The sequence below is a fragment of the Paralichthys olivaceus genome, chromosome 11, assembly GCF_024713975.1.
Source record: "Paralichthys olivaceus isolate ysfri-2021 chromosome 11, ASM2471397v2, whole genome shotgun sequence".
Classification (NCBI taxonomy): domain Eukaryota; kingdom Metazoa; phylum Chordata; class Actinopteri; order Pleuronectiformes; family Paralichthyidae; genus Paralichthys; species Paralichthys olivaceus.
The window spans coordinates 20,037,183-20,054,947 of NC_091103.1; the positions used below are offsets into that span (position 1 = coordinate 20,037,183).

General features: G+C 39.8%; 2 protein-coding genes across 2 annotated transcripts; both read right to left on the reverse strand.

Annotated features, from left to right (window-relative positions):
• Positions 1–60: 60 nt before the first annotated feature.
• camkk1b (calcium/calmodulin-dependent protein kinase kinase 1, alpha b) lies at positions 61–8,424 on the reverse strand. The gene is made up of 17 exons (XM_069534712.1): positions 8,270–8,424; positions 6,802–7,134; positions 6,659–6,706; positions 6,504–6,557; positions 6,373–6,424; positions 6,135–6,265; positions 5,351–5,387; positions 5,216–5,237; positions 4,984–5,072; positions 4,430–4,629; positions 4,232–4,285; positions 4,068–4,141; positions 3,623–3,710; positions 3,399–3,527; positions 2,561–2,664; positions 888–938; positions 61–491 (listed from the first exon to the last, which is right to left on the reverse strand). Exons 2-17 carry the CDS (start codon positions 7,054–7,056, stop codon positions 410–412), a joined length of 1,470 nt encoding a protein of 489 aa, XP_069390813.1. The 5' UTR covers positions 7,057–7,134; positions 8,270–8,424; the 3' UTR covers positions 61–409.
• Positions 8,425–11,126: 2,702 nt separating this feature from the next.
• Positions 11,127–17,491, reverse strand: LOC109630407 (dicarboxylate carrier UCP2-like). Its single transcript, XM_020088600.2, has 6 exons — positions 16,755–17,491; positions 16,055–16,259; positions 14,881–15,084; positions 14,368–14,469; positions 13,931–14,111; positions 11,127–13,846 (listed from the first exon to the last, which is right to left on the reverse strand). The coding sequence occupies exons 1-6, from the start codon at positions 16,878–16,880 to the stop codon at positions 13,744–13,746; spliced, it is 921 nt and encodes a 306-aa protein (XP_019944159.2). The 5' UTR covers positions 16,881–17,491; the 3' UTR covers positions 11,127–13,743.
• Between the last annotated feature and the right edge of the window lie 274 nt (positions 17,492–17,765).

Below are 17,765 nucleotides of genomic sequence, written 5' to 3' on the forward strand. Positions count from 1 at the left end.
GTTTGTAGCAGAAACGGCATTTTCACAAAATCAATGACTCTGTTCTGCAATTACTCAAAGTTACTGTTTGAAATTCGATTTTTTTATTTTCTTCAACAGCTGTAGGAAAATGTAAAAATATCTTCTTTATCGAGCATATTTAAATTTTAAAGAACAAATCAAAGTAAATAAATCATATTACATTCATGAACCAATCGTTCCATCTGTAATTTAGATATCAACTGAATGCTAAACAAGGAGGAAAGTGAGAATAACATCCAGTTTCAATTGCAACCTTTTAAATCTATTTATTGCACTATCCATCTTTTAAATGTTAATTTTATGCACTAAAGTGATACAATTTTTTTTAGCACAGTAAGCATGACAACAAAGCATTAAGATTTCAGTCTGCATCAATGCATGTGTGGATTTAGTTTGTACACTCTGTGAATGTGTCGACTTCATACAAGTCCTCCAGCTCTCCGTCTCTGCTCCCCTCGTTGCTGACTTTCCTGTGGACAAATACTCTCCGTCATGTTGTTGAAGGGAGGAGAAGGAGAAGGGGTGGAACAGTAACACTAGACTAAAATGTTACAGAGAACATGTCCTCCACAGAACAGCTCATCACTTTTTATCCACATTAACCTCAAGAGGACACAGGAGAAGGAGGAAACACAAAGCACTCAACAACAACCCTGTGTGTGTGTGTGTGTGTGTGTGTGTGTGTGTGTACAGTTATTTTAGGTACAGCTCGTTGTTGAGAGATTTGTTGTCTTGTCCCTCTTAAATCCTCTTAAGGTTGAACAACTGATGCATGTGTGTGTGGGTGTGTGTGTGTGTGTGTGTGTGTGTGTGTGTGTGTGTGTGTGTAACATATGAGAGCTCAACCTAAATGCTTAAAAAATTACCTCAAGTAAGGATGAAGCTGAGGCGAAGACCTCAATAAGCCCCAAGAACCACTGCAAGAAGGAGATGTGATGTTATAGGCCAGAATCACAGAAACACTGGGTTTGCTTACATTACTGGTAAACACAGATTTTATTGTAGCAGGACTGTGGCAGTTTAAATGAAGAGTCAAACATTTTCACAAATAAGCTCATTTGCTTTTTGCAGACTTCAATGTTAACGTTATTACAATACATATAAAGCTAATATAGTTTAGCCCAAAAACTGTGAATTCACTTCTCTATGTTTAAAGCTGACAACGTCCATCAAGAAATCTGATTGAAATGATTATAGACTATATATTTTTGTGTTTAATCTGCACAAACACTGAATTATAAAAACAATTTGTTGATTTTCGTCAGGGATTAAAACGAATAATGATTAATAATACGCTAGGGTTTTTCTAAGAAATGAAACCATCAAGATCGAGCATGTTAATTAGTGAGCTTCAGACATGCTGACAGGCAGATTTTGTTGTCTTTGAACACAGCTATTCTGTTTCCAGCCTTTATACTGAGCCACAGGCTGTTTGGCTGCAGCTTCATGTCTTCCAAGTCTCAGCAGGACAGGAAATACTTTTACAATTTATTTCCAAAAGAGTTGTTTCCTTTAAGCTTCAGCATTTAAAATTCTAAACTTTTATAATCACACCATCATCACGAAATCTGTTGTTTATAGTATAGCGCCCCTATCAGGCCAATTGTGTTTAAGCTTTTGAGAAGATGCCAAAGTGCTAAATAATGAATGATTTAAAAATACTTAATGAAGTAAATAATTATGAATAAATATGATAAATGCTTTTTGGAACTAAGCTAAATATCTGATATGTTATTTAAACTTGCTTGTTTATTGATGCAAGAGTTTAGTTTCTTGACCAATGGCATCAATATGTTTATTTAATTTGAGCATTCTACTCAGGGGAGGACATTGTTATATTTAATCATACAAATGCCACAAAACATCATCCCTCCAAGAAGATCAAATTTCAACATTTTGATCTTCTTAATCAAGCAGGCTGCAGCAAACTACTCCTTTCAAATAGGGAAAGTAAAGTGCTCAAAAACAACTTTAATATAACCATTATCAGCTAAGTTTTCATTCTCAGTCCCACCTGCTGTCGGACCATTTCCAAACAGAATCACATGATGGACAGACGGCCTGGTCTCCACAGATTTCAGTGTGTGGGAGACTGCAGTGCTGTATAAGCTGTAGCTCTGGTGGTGGTGTGACTGTGTGGAGGTGGATGTAGCTGCAGTTTCACATCTCTTTAAATGGATGTGTAATTAGCTGCTGTCCCCCTGGATTGTTAATGGAAAACTCCAGCAGCCCGACCATTATTACCACTGCTGCTGCTGCAGGGGTTTCCAATTAGCTAATAAGAATAGGACAAACCCTTTTATCTGGACCAAAACAAACTGAAACATAGCACGTCACTAATCAAAGATTAATGGCGTCAATGTGATTGATCTAAAATCTTCAATGTGAGAGGCATACTATAAAGTGTGAAGTTTTCTCGACTGAGGGATCTATTTTTGCTCAAGCATCTGCTCGCTGCTTTGTGTTGTTGGAGGCCTAATCGCAGAGCTGGCAGTTTGGCAGAGCGGAGCGGAAAGGATTTGCAGAGTAGGCTACTTACGTAAGAAGACCTCCAGGGGCAGACATGGACCTTTCTGCCCGTCTGCCGTGACACTCAAAGGGATTACTGAAAGAGCGCTTCCTCAGCATGGACTTCACCACAATCTGCAGTGGACATCACACAGTCTCAGAGAAAAGACTCCACAACAAAATATACTCTTTTGAATATCTTGATATCCATTAAAATCTCATTATCTAATTTTATCTCAATCTCATTTATGTCCCCATCACCTATCCTGTAAATAATGCTGAGATGTCACAACTTGACATCTATATACAGATTATGTTATAATAAAATAAAGTGCAAGAGATTTGTGGAGGTAAATGATTGTGATGCAAAAAAAAAACAAACAATCTGAACCCAATATGTGATAAACAAAAAAGAAGAATCAGTATCTCAGACTGTAAATAAAGATGGACTATGCATTTCCACTTCCTCTCACTGTACAAAAAATGAAGCCAAAATATCTTGACAACGGGAGCTGCTGTCCTCTAATGATGACATAATTAGGAGCCAGAGAATGTGCAGTAATGATCCCAGGGTGGAGCCGCGGTATCTAGGTCCTGTCAATACACGCTCAACCAATCACGAGTCACTCTCAGCTGTCAATCATGACGTTCCGCCCCGTTTTTATAATCATCAAATCACCAGGGGGGCGATGAGATGTTTTGGCTTCACTTTTGAGTACTGTAATGTCATCCATCTTTATATACAGTTGATGGTCAGTATGCTTTTAAATGACCGATCAGCTGAAAGGATTAACAGTATATATTTCCCACGACTGAGTGATCTTTAAAGTGTTGACTAATGAAAGACAAGCAGAAGCTTTTGGACTCACCACAGCAGAAAGCTTGGGGATGAGCTTGACGCTGTTCTGCACCTCCTCCTCAGTGACTTCCAACGCCGTACAGTGCTCTTCCTCCAGGGGGAGAGGATTCGAGCCGTCCTCTGTCACCCACGGATGAAGCTGTAGCAACATTCACAAAATACCTGCATTATGACAAAGCAGCACAGATGGTGTTTTACATCATCAGATGAGGTGAATCCTCTTTCTTATGTGACCTTAATTTCAGGGATGGTGATTCTTGTTTCAGGGTTTTTATCCAGCATCCGTTCAATGAGCTCCTTCAGTTCACTACTAATCGATGGTCTGTGTACATAGGACAAGAGATATTGCACAATTATTTTTGCAGTTTTACAGATAAATATGTTTTAGCTGTGGCTGCAAAACAAGCACAGGATTCATAAGAAAAATGAGAACTGGAAATTGTCTGTGACACTAACTGGGTTAGTTATTAAATGATTACACCATTGGTCAATGCAAAATGATTTGAACAGTTTCTTTTACATCATCAGCAAATGCAGCTAGTTTCTGTCTGCCGCTTTGATGCCATGTACAGTATTATGTTCGATACTCAAAGGATTTAAAACATTTAAACTTTCAATGATGAGCATGACAGAAAATAGGAACAACTGTAAACACTCAATAGGTCGACTCTTTACTTACGTCTCTGGAAAGTCCACAGGTTTGTTCTTGATTTTGTTGTGCAGGGAAACGATGTATTCGTCATAAAAAGGACACTGAAACAACATCAATGATTTAATTATTAAAACTACATGGTAAAATGTTATGTTTATTCCATGTGCGTTTTTTGCTGTGAACGAATTTACCTTCCCAAAGACAAAACAGTACAGCGTGACCCCCATCGCCCACACGTCTAATGCCTGTAAAACAAACGCACGTCAGTTCTGAAAAGCTCTCAGAGGGTGGTGAGACCACAGTGTGAGTCACAGTCAGACCCCATGTAATTCACTGATGATGACCACTGTCTGGTCGCCAGCCGACCAGCAGGGGACGGTTTGTCTCACCTTTCCACTGAAGCTCTGCTCGTGTTCGGTCATCATCTCAGGGGCCATGAAGGCCGGGGTCCCCGCCGTGCTGGACAGGAGGGCATCCGCCCCCTCAAATTCATTGCTCACACCAAAGTCTGCGATCTTTATATGACCGTCGTCTCCCAGCAGCAGGTTGGAGGGTTTGATGTCTCTGTGGATGATCTTGTGATAATGCACTGCAGAAAATAATCAAGCAATAAAAACATTATTATTTTCAACATCCCCTGAACGTTATTATCAATATGAATCGTAATTTCTAAAGAATTCAAATGTACAATGCAGCAAATTAAAACAGATAAAATCATCAGATTTAAAAAGACAGTAGTTACAGAATACAAAATCAGTATTGCATCACTTTACTTAACATTCACCTATTTAGAATTTATAACCACTATGTATATAGTTAATAAATACACAGCCACATTATAGCGGGTTGTAAACAATTCAATACATGTGTATATACTACTGAAATAGGGGTCTTGACATAAAGCTGTCTTTGCTATGTGATATCTAATATCATTATAACTTACAGTACTCTATTCCCAGGACGATGTCTCTGAAGTAAAAGCGAGCCTGCTCCTCTGTGAACGGGTCGTCTGTAGGCACCTCCATCACCGGGCTGACGTCAGCATGAGAGGTGGAGAAAAGTAATTCAATATATTTACTGTATGTCATAGTGGAATTACCAACTCTTCAAATATTAGAGTGATCTCCTGTCAGATTTTGAAAAAAACATGTGAATGTACGAAAAAAACAACATACCCTTTAGTCACCAACTCGAAGGCTTGAGGAAAAATAATCAGATTTTCATGTCTTCCTACGCTGATATTGAGTTTATCGTATCGATACACAAGCAGCTAAGTTCAGTAACTGCAAAATGGATAAATGAGTCCCTACCCATATGAAGTCCATCTTCATCAGGATCATCAAGCACCTGCAAAACACATTATTTCAGAGGACTCGTGTCCTGTCTTTTTTACACAAATCCTGTCGTTCATTTGAACTGTAGGAATAATAATCATGTGATTTTAAAGGCCATGCATATCTGTGGTAAAACTCTTCTCAGGTCTCAATGTAAACCTTCAGCAGTAACATCATACATAGTGTGGTGACAACATATAATCCAATAAATACCACAATAAGAAAACAACAACACGTTTCTCTGCACATCTCTTTTGTTCAGACTCCTGTGTAGGATTTAGTGATATCTAGAGGTGAAGCTGCCTATTGCACCCAACTGTAACCCCCCCCCCCCCACACACACACACACACACACACACTCCTCCCTATCCAAAAGCGCAGGAGAATCTACGGTGGCCTTGTATAAACATGTTGGTGCCAGAGTTAGTTTGCCTATTCTGTGCCACGGAAGAAACTCGGCAGTGTTACATGGCAGACTGTGTGGAAGAGGACCCGATATAAATATTTAGGATCCATTTTTAAGAGAAATAGAAATATTACACACTCGTTCTATAAAATGTAGTCGTCTGTTTTGCATGAGTGTATCACCTCTTCTTTTCTTTGCACCATTTGTGTATTCACAGAATAAAACTAAAGTTATGCCATATTTTACCTGCACTCCATCACCATATCCTTTTTCTTACACAAACATAGAGGGGGATAATTCAAATTAAGCACGTTAGATAAACATGTCTGTCGAGCACAGAGTCACGTGACTGACCTCCACCAGTTTAACAACATTATGATGGTCCAGTTTCTTCAGGATAGCGATCTCTTTGTACACTTTCTCCAGATGCAACGCAGCTTTAGGGAACGGATCCTGTGAGTTTGATCCCGGAGGAGGCAGGCGGCCTGACAACAAACAATCAAAAACACACACACAGATTATCACCAGAGAAATTACATTTATTCAATATTACAAATTTAAAATGTTAGAAGACAAGGAGATATAGGCTCACGCAGAAATCCACACAGCCTCATCAGCTTCTTCTTTGAAACGACCTTCATCGCCTGAAAAAACAAGAGTCGTTGGACAAATTCCTAAATTCAAACTTTGACCGTAAACGCACAATTTAGAGCTTCAACTCACGTAGTATTGTTCAGAATCTTCATCATAAGCTAACTTCACCACTCCATATGAACCCTGCAGAGTAAAAACAACCAGTGTAAATAACTTTGTTTAAATTGTTAGTCATCACATCTGTTTCATCTGGATCACTAATCGATAGCATGTTTGTTAATCACCTTTCCAATCTCATTCTTTAGCTTGTACTGGTTGAGCTGGACACAGTCCTGCAGAGTTTGAGGGGAGAATTCAATCAGTGACACATTTTAGGTGTAATGAGTAATTTTGTAAATGATGCTTGTGTAAGGTCAGGACTCCTCACATCAGCATCTGTGATGGACACACGTTTGGTCTCAATGGTGGGCTGCCGGGCAATGCGGGACCCTCGCTCCTGCAGAGACAGCTTCCTGTCTGAGAGCCGAAGTCTTTGAGAGCTGCTGGGCCTCGGAGCACCGGCCCTGATGCCGTTGGGCGGAGTCATGCGGTTACCAGCCATGTTCATGGCAGCCACCAGGTCGGCCAGCTCACCATTATGCTCCGAGTCCAGCTCTGCCCTGCAGACAGTGTCAGCACTCATGGTGGTTCGAGCTCCTTCACTTACAGCTGAACGTCCCAGAGGTGGTTTGGTAGAAGTGCCAGAGGATGCATCACTGCACTGAGATGTGTAGGAGCAGAGATGAAGACATGAAATCACACACACAGTAAAGAACCACAAAGCTGTGGTCAGTGATTTGACACCTGCCTGACTACAGTCATTTTCATTGTTGGTTGACAAAATCCAAACTCCTGAATCTAACAGTCACCTGATAAATCAACTTTTTAATGCAAGAAGCCACATCAATGCTTTCTTCTAATTTTTTTATTTTCTATATTTCCGTTTTTTACACCATTGTGTAAGCTCAATATTCCTCTCAAGCATGTTTCTGCTCTCTGCAGATGTATCTTCATGCCAAACATGAATGAAAATCACCATCTGAGCTGGATGATACAGAGTCAATATAAACATGCATGGTATGTTGAGGGATCTTTTGCAGCTTCAGAGGAAGCTGCATGATGCCTGATTAAACGCCTTGAGTGATGTCATTCGAGTCAGCAACAGTTGGGCCTGAGGATTTTGAAAATTAAGTAAATCACACACATCACACAGGAATGTGAGATTTATTTTGTTTTCAAAATACAATTAAATTATCATGTTTGTAAATGGACATATATATAATTTAATTTATTATCCCAGATAGATAATTTGGCAGTAGTTTAATGTCATGATGAAAGAGTAATGAATAAATAAATATAGTGGTTTAACAACCCAGCTGACGTGCCATGGTTCGGTTAACCTTCCTTATACAATGAAGGCATAATAATAGTAACTGTTGTTTGCCAGTCTCAAAACTTCAAACCATTTTTCTTTTGAATTATTAACACTTCATGATCTGAACACGCATAGAAATGTATGATTTTCACAATGAACTGCTTTACTCGCTGTTTTGTAATGGTGGAGAATTGAAAAGCCTCTTATGTAACAAAGAAGGATTTTACAGGTAAGGCAAGCGAACTCACAATACTTACACACAGCACAAAACTCACACAGTGTGAACTCTCTCTGTAAATATATATGTATATATATATAAATTCATGCCTTTGCAATAACTCAATCTTTAAAATTGGTCTATTAAAAATTATAAACAGGAGCAAAAGCCTCCAATTCCTCTTAATCCCATTCAACATATATGATACAAATAAACTAATACAGACAAGTTGAATATAAGAGGTAAATAGTTGACTGGACTCACACAGTGGAGTTATCCTGTGTCGAGAGCGACTGGGGTTAATCTGCATATCGTCCTGCTTCTCTCAGGAGGGGAAACTCCTTCACGTCTCAGTGCAGGACTTTCACTGCTGAGCAGGGAAGGACCTCAGCCGCGCTCGTATTAAGGATTAACTCAGGCCACATATAGACCAGGCAGAGTTATTCTGAGGGAGGCTGTGTTCCCTCCACCAGGCTCCTCCCTGTCTCATGCAGGACAAACACTCCCAAGAGACAGGGTGCAAAAACATCGCCACCTCACAGTCTCTCTTAACAGGTTGTTGATATCACACATCACTAATTTGTTTACCAATGCTTGCATGTTTCAGAAATTATGCCCAAAAGAATAAAACCCAAACTTAAAAGTATATATCTGCAGTAGGGAAATGTTGTTATTAACCAACTGAGAATACATGATTTTTTTTTATCACATTATAAAAGATCAGGACAGGTTAATTAAATCAAGATAAACAAATGAAATAGATGAAGAAATGATCAATTTGACCTGAAATTAAACAGAGAAACAGAAGCAATATCCCCTGTCCATCATCACTGAATGGATTGATGACAAAAGACCCAGTTTAACACCTATGGAAGATTTGACCATCATTAAACCCCAAATGATGGAATATCTTTTGGAAGAATTGAGCTGGCAAATCAATGCCAAGGTGCATTGAAGCTGTTCTGGCCACATGTTGTGTTTTATCCTTTTATTTATCACCTGCCTTTGGATGTTGTTAATTTTTGGCTGATCTGCATCCTCTAAAGAAGTGCCAGGAGATATTTCTAATTTGAAAGATGTAGAACAGCATTGGAAAAACAAAACATGCTTACAAAAATGTGAAAATCAAGAAGTAAAACAACCACAGAAAGACACAAAATGACTTAAAAGTGACAGAGGATGATCTCATGCACAAAATGAACATCAATAAATGGAAAAAAAGGACACAAAAAGAGAGTTTGGAGAGTTTTCCGACAGTCCCTGAATGCAGCACTGACAGCTCACCTTGCTCCCCAGCTGATGCATCAGGTACCAAACTCTCAGCTCCCAGAGAGGAGGCTCATCATGTCTCTGCCGGAGGTTCAGCTCAGAGGTTTCAGGACCAGAGAGCTGCGGGAGCTGCTGGAAGACGAAGACAAAATAAATCACATCATCAGCTGCAGTGAGAAGGTGAGAGTCCGACAAAAATCAATTCAGCTGAGAAATAGAGGATCTTAATAAAAATAATTTAGCTGGCAGAAGTACTATCCTTTATATATGGAGAATCTCATTATTCCATCAATTTACCAAAAGGGAAATGTAGCCAAATAGACATAATTTCAAATATATGGGAAATGTGTGTGCACATATATATGCATTGTGTGAAAATATACTTAGAAATTGCAGGGGTCCCACATGTGTTTAAATCTTGCTGGATTTGGCTATAGCACAACACTTTGAAGAGTTTTAAATGTGTGCTTGTTTCCAGGTTCAGGGACTTCAGAAAGCTGTGGAGAAGACGTTGGTTTCAAATCGAAGATTGGCAAAGTTCAGTCTTTCCCAAAAACCAAACTTTGTAGATGCTAAGCTGCTGCTTGCGATGAAATACAAGGAACTAGAAAAACGCAGAAGCATCATTCAGGCCAAACAAGAACAACTCGGTGAGTTTTTAAATGTATTACGATAGATTTTGTCCTGGCTGTTTTAAATATGCACTGCCATTGTGAAGATAGTTTCTCCTCCTTCTGCAGCAGAGAAATACAGTGTTCATTATGCACAACTGTGTCTCCTGAAAAAGATAAATCATGCAGAGGAGGAGAGTGAGGTAAGGATGCACTTCTGTTTTAAAAGTCAGCATATTGGCCTCTAATGTAATTTTCTTTAACGCTGGATGTATTCAAGCACCTTGAGAATAGTTTGTATCAATAAACAGAAGAAGCTGCCTAATCCAGATGATTTCAGGGAATATGATTTTACACCCTCTGTCAAAACAGTAACAAACCACTGTCCTTCAAAGGGCTGGAGAGGAGCAGCATTTGGGTTTAAGGACAATACCTGAGTAACAGGGGACAGGAAAAATAAGCTGATAAATAAGATCTTAAGTTTAAGCCAAGACGATCAAAACGTCAGAAACTAATGAGCGGTCTAATATGGTGAAGGACAATAATGAATATTTCTCCTGACAGCTGCTGTTCCAAAGGTTTGCAGAGAGGAAAATGCATCTGGCAGATTTCTTGGATGCTTTTCTCAGCTTGCGCGGACGTCATCACATCAGGTTGATCATGTTGAAGAAACTCAAGGAAACGATTCAACGTGGAGAGAAAACAAGACTCAGTGAGTTTCACCCTGAAGCTCAGGATTTCTCAGTGATCTTTCCTGAGCAGTTCCACAGCCCCTGCCTCCCTGTGTGCAGTCTGACCACAGCTGTTGTCTTACCCTCCTGCTGCCACCCTCCTTTCCTGCTCTTTGGTGACCATGGAATCTCTGCCCGATTTCTCTCCATACCACACTTACCGATGTGTTTTGATTCTGAGTCTTTTCGTCCTGGGGAGCACAGACGAGGCCCCAAACGGCCGACAATACCCGCCCGTCTTGAGCCACTGAAGGTGAAGCAGAGGATGCACCAACAGGCGCCACAGTGACGATTGATCCAGTCTTAGCGTGAATGTTTTGCTTAGAAATATTTTTATCCATCTTAATTTCAAACCAATCCAACACAAAGTCTGGAGAAAAAAAAAATTGCTTTGTCCTCTTGAGATTTGTGATTTTCTACATTTACCAGCACTCTGAATAAATGTTCAGTTTATTAAAATACCAAATCTGTCCTTCTGATGAAAATATTTGGCCACTTGGTGAAAACTGATCAGTTTTAATGAACCTACATTTAATATCAAATAAACTTGAAGTTTCCGCTAAATAACAATAATTAGGACTTACACATATCTTCTTGTATACACAGAACATTTACAATACAATATATTTACAATATATTAATGAGACTAATAGAAAAATCTAATCTGTCCAACAATCCTGAAGAAACAATTTAGTGTTGAATAAAAAAGCATAAATACCTGTGTTTCCACTGCACCTGTAAAATGAACGATGGCCAGCAAATGAATGATGAAAAACTTCCAGGACTGAAACTAAATGCTGGATTGTGAAATGTTAATTTGCTCACTTTTCTGATTTGTTAAAGAAAGTGCTTCATCGATAAAAGTTATTTACCGAAATCCCAAATTATGATAATTTTCGTAAATATTTATCACTTTGCCACTGAAAGGAGAGAACCGCTCTGATAGATGATGGTAAACAGCACAAAAAGACAACTTGACTAATGCCTGTTGAGAACATATGTGTTTCATAGAGGCAGAAAAATACTGAGCACATCAATGAACTTGAACTGATCACAGAAACTTGATATCTCCTGTCATTAGTGAGCACAGACTCCTGCCAACGTTAGCAAAGGACCTTTATCTCCACTTTTTTCTTTAATCTGACCAATACCCCTCTTCACCCTAACATTGACCTGGACATATTTTAGTTCTGACAATAATCCTGTCAAATCCATCACTAGTTCACCATCTTTGAATTTTCCCTCCTGGTCGACTCAGCTGGACTCTGGAGAAGGTTACCCAGAGTGCCATATGGCCCGGAAAAGCACGCCATACCAATTCAACCATGGAGGAACCTCACCGGCCCGACAGGAGATGATTAGCAAGGTGGAGCGTGTTCATGTTACACCACAGACTTCAGTTACATCTTTTGTCAGCGGCTTCTTTTGTCCCACAAGACTCAAATTGGGCAATTTTCTCATCTGTCAGCTCATCGTTTTGTGCTTCTCACCTCATTCACCTCAGCGTCTCTATGATGACTCGTTGAAATGCTCCAACAAAGCCGACCTACATTGAAGAATATACATTCAAATTATTTTCTGACTATAGAATATGTTCTGAAAATGGGGTCCCATATGTTGACCCCTTTTTTTAATCTGTTCTTTCAAAAGGAAAATAAAACACCATAATTTGATATTTTTGGTTCATTGCATTCATACTTTATTTCATATGTGAAATTAATCCCATGGATGTGGTTCCAGTGTCCTGTTTAATTCCTATGATTCACATAGTGTGCAAATAAAAATATGCATATTTGTATTTGATATAACATGTAATCATTCACAGTTTTGCATAATATAAAAAAAACATTTGTCATGTTTTCTGGATTTAAATTATTATTCACATAGCAAAACCTATAATATTTACTTTTGGCTTTGGCTCATTGCTAATAGAAGGGGATCAATACAACACAACTATTTTAATGATCATTTTTTCATGCAAATGATAAATATTTCCCGGTTCCATGTTTTCATTTGTGAGAATTTGCTGCTTTTATTTGTCTTATGTGACAATAAATGCAATATTTTGGGGAAGTTGGGCATGAGACAAAGACAACAAATTTAGTTTTTTAATTGTCATGACCAATTTTAAAGTATTTATAATTTTTAAAGACTAAACGTTATTAATGTAAAAACTAACCACAGCAGCGAACCTAATGGCTAAATGTGCGTATTAAAGAAAGTGTTTTGTCACATTATACAGGAACATTTTCCCTGAAACCAGCCATTAGATACAAAACCCCAACCAAGACAACCTAGAAAAGAAGTCGACTGACAGGAGGAAACCTTTAATCCTCACCCACACCAGATTTACTCCGTGAATTGGCCTTTTCACAGCTGACATTTTGACCTGTCGTAGTACAGGCACAGTCATTAACAGCATGGATCTGCTCTATTCAAGAGTCCCAGTCCCTGCCGTCCTGCGTCGTCAGAGCCTGGGATTTCAATCACATTTTAAAATTGTACCATACTCTTATCAAGAAGAAAGAAAGAACGGAAAGCTACTGGCATGGGGCCTGATTAAAGGTTTCTGACAATGGTTTCATTGCAGTCTCCTGAAAAAAACTGCTGCTCTCTGGGCCCTAAGGCAACTACCTGCCTACTCTGTTGTAACGCCTCCGCTGACATACTGTATCTACAACTTGGGAAATCAGATGTTGAAGCTGCTCATGAAAACAGACGAATCCAACTCCTTTTGCAGGGACTAGAACAGTGATTGGAAACAGGGACCCTGCTCAGACTGAACTCTGAAGCAGCTAAATGGAAATGAATTTCATCAATTACTGCAACATGTTACAATGTCCTCCGTGAAAAGGCCAAAAACAGCATTAGAAAACATGTTTAACAATGTGCGCATGTTATGAACAACCTCATCAACATGAAACATCCCTGCAGTTCGTCTATAGGGCCCATAGAGTCGCCTATAGGGCCTCTCATGTTCAGTACAGTCAGTGCAGATGTACAGTTTCATCCCTGAGGAGGAACAGGTCCAGACCAGCAGCAGATATAACCACACTGTCTCTCTTTAGGAATGTCCTGCTTCATCGGCCCAGTGCCACAGCAGCTGTCACACAGGACACAGTGAAGACTACCAGGTCTGCTGAAATCTTACCACCGCCCTCTTGATCTGCTCGTAGCTCACAAACATCACAATGTTCCAGGAACCCAGACGAAGAAACGAGGGCATAAATCTGAAGAATTTAGAAGAAAAAAAAATATTTTTTTATGCTTCGTTTAACATACGACTTTGCAACAATGCTGCAGCAGTAACATACCCCTTATAGAAAGCTGTGGGTCCCTCTTTCATCAGCATGGTTACAGCACAGTTGGTGGCACCGCTGTACTGCCCGGGGACCGAGTTCATGAAGCGCGTTTTGACCACGTCCACCGGGGACGCTACGATGGTGGTGCAGAACCCTGCTGCGAAGGCTGCGGTGAAGTGACACGGCATGTTGTCTGTGGAAAATCAAACACTTGATTGAATCAGGGACACAAAGAACAAATAAGTATCTGCATTGTAACCTCACTGTAATCTGTATTTTATACAGTTTTATTATATCTTAGCTGATTTTTATCTTCTATATTGTTTTACTCTTACGATTTATTATATTGCCTTGTGTTTTTCTTAATCCCTTTTTATGTGTAGCAACAATAAGGTGAAATGAAACATCTGTAATGTTGAGGTTTGTACTCGTAGAGTGAATGAACTCACCTGTCATCAATTTGTACTGCAGGATGAGCTCTTTGATGATGTCGTACGTCACCAGCTCGGAGCAGTTCACGATGGCATTACGAGTAATATTTGGGAAAACACCTAAAGAAAATAAAAAGGTTTTAAGATTAATATTCAACCTGAAGGACTTTGAAATAGTCCGATTCAAATGTTTTTTTTCCTTTTCTAAACCTTGTCAAACCTAGCCTAGATTACCCACGATGCAATCCACACAAATTCAGGTATTTCACGAGATGAATGTGTGTAGTGCAAGTTTTGTGTCTTTGCTCAGCTCTGTGACTTTCAGGCAGTCATGTCTACGTACAAAGGTTGTGGCCGTGAAAGATAATAGAGTGATCCATTGACTCCTTGTATTTTGTTTAATACACCTTCTTAAAACCACAGAGAAAATATAATAAATATAAATAAAATCCAGTAAGTCAGTGCTAACAAACTAACTTCAGAACAACAACACCGACAGTACAGTTACATTATATCCACATTTGAATGCACCTTTCCAGAGCCCTTTAACCCCTTCATCCCTGGCTATGGTCTTGTAGGCTTCGATGGTGCTGGTGTATCTCTTCATGGAGCCGCTCTCCGGTAGGCGCACCTGAGCCTGGAACCTCACTTTGACCACATCAGTGGGCTGAGCGATCGCTACCGCCATCGCCCCCGTGGTGCAGCCAGCGAGCAGCCGAGTCCCGATTCCTACGTCTGTTGCAACAAGGAACATGCATTAGACTGCACAAGTTAACAGACTGCAGGGTTTTATTTATTTATTTATTCATATGCACTTCGTGAAATACTGATATACAGTGCTGTATATTTAATGCTGAGTTTATCACTATCATTATACTCAGCACATAGTCCATATGGTTCTATCTTCTTTTATATTTACTCTGTATTTATTTACTCTATGTTTCTCCCTGCCATCCTCCCTGTAAGGTAGGGCCTCCAGGATAGACACACACGTGTCCCCTGGGAAAGGAATCTGCCCTGTGACCTACATCCTGTGGCAGGTTGCTGCAAAACCAGTTCTTAGCAGATGCAGCTCTTACTACAGCTAGTTACTTTTTATTTTTTCATTTACTCCACTGTAGGTGATATTTTCTCACATTTGGGGACAGTGTTTCTACAGCCTGAGTGTAAACTGATCCAAAAGAAGTTGTTGTCGAAGCAACCAAAGGCTTATTTCTGTTTTGGGACTTATTTAATTGTATCCCTATTTTATTGTTTTCTTATACTATGTATATTGTAATAACCCAGTCTGACTTGGGTCAGAACCACAGGTTTGAATAAGAAATCATTCAAGCAGCAATCATTATTAAATTGAATCATCAAACAACAGAAGATTCATCTGCAGCTTTATCTATAAGTGGTTATTATTTTTGCAGAAGTAATTTTTTCAAGCAAAAATCTCAAACGTGATGGTGTCTGTTTCTTAAAAGTGTCTTAAACTGTAGTAAACTCAATGTATTTGGCAAATAGCCTCCTGATTCATTAATAATGAGACTTATCATTGGTTGCAGTAATGTTGAAATTTAACAGTCACTGAAAAGTGTTTAATAATTTGCACAATGTCGTATTAGAAAGTTTCCATCTGTTGTTGAAAACTAAACTGGGATATAGATTTGAATGGAAACAGACTTCTGTGGCTGCACAGCTGGACTGTTTGGTGACTTACTCTCTGATCCTCTGCTGTAGACCTGCTTGATGGTGTCGTAGAGGCCGATCCGGACCGAGGCGAAGCTCATCTGTCTCTGCAGCCCGGCCACCAGTCCACTGTACAGACTCCTCGCACCCTCGGTTTTCACCATGGTGAAGATGGTGCCGAACACACCCCTGTATCTCGCCCTCTGGACCACTGAGGACTTGGATTCACCTTGGATCTGGAGTGAACAATAAAATCTATTTAAGACTTATGCTCCTCAACTTGGGTTGAAGTGAAATTAGCTTAGCAGATGTCTGCTTTAACAATTACAGCTGCTGTAATCACATCAATTCATATACAACCATACAAAGTTTAAGTGTTGCATCATTGATGATGTACAGTCTATGGTAATTTGGCTGCACGTGGTGGGATACTCTTGGAGCAGGGCTGCAAATGCCACATGGAGCATCTCATCTCTCTGTGTGTTTAGCAACATGACAATGTTCTGTTATAACAATAACAGGAATTACATTATGACATTACGCTGAGTTTCCATGGGTTATTAAGGAGATTATTACACTTTGGGATTGTGAAAAGTGCTTTGACAACATACAGATTATACGCAGAGAGACTTTTAGAAACAGAAATGGTCTGACAGTTGATTCAGAGAAGTCCAAACATATACACGAGTGTTATGTAATCTGAAATACCACTGGGGGCGGTTGGACCTCACCTGCAGTCTGACTTTGGCTGTGTCCAGGGGGAAAGTGACCAGGTCGGCCACACAGCCAGCCGTTCCAGCTGAAAAGATCTTGACACCGGCTGAAGGGGCCAGATCGACAGTCCCTCTCCCGACCATGATCAGTGACTCAGCTCAGACGATCAACTAAATTGAATTCACCTCAACACCGAGCCCAATCAATCAATCAATCAATCAATCGGCAGCAGATAAAGCAGCTTAAAACCAGTGTCCTCTGCATCGTGTCCCAGAACATCGACTTCAGTCCGGGGATCAGATGCAGGTGAGCCAGCTGCTTCAGCCAGAGGCAAGTCCCGGGTAAGAAAAGTTTGTGTGTTGTTAAAGCAGGAGCGCAGGTGAGCCATAAAAAAAACTCGAATCTATCAAACCACTACAAAATATTAAATTAAGAATAAAGCAGAAAGTCGTCTGCCTCCTCGAGTTACCGCTCAGCGTCTGAAACAGCAGACTGAGTGTAAAGACACACCAGACTCTGCTGCAGCACCCAACGTGAGCAGACACATGACAGGCTCTGCTGCAGCTCTATGAGGAATGTCAAGAGGCTCCTACACCACCAGAAAGAATGTAGTAGGAGAAAGTAGTAGAAAAAAAGATGTGGAGGATTCTTTTTTTTTTTTTGCAACTTCAAAAATAAAGTTGAAATGTCAACAACAGTTTAAAAAAAGTTGAAATGTTGAGAATAAAGTCAAAATGTACTGTCACTTACATCCCCTCCCACCCCCACAGGGCAGGGCTGAAGTTATTAGTGTCTCATCAGATCATGTGCTGTAAGAATCAGACCAAACTGGAATTAAAAAACCAATACAGAGATGAGAAGCAGGTTCGAGATTTTCTGGTCTCAAGAGAATAAGAGTTAGTTCTGCTGCACAGTTGGAAAAGATCTGGGCTTGATCCAAAACAAACACACAAACAATGGACTAACCTCAGGCAGCAAAGCAATCATCCAAAACTAAAGAGACCTTCCAGAGTTTCAGGCTGGTCAAG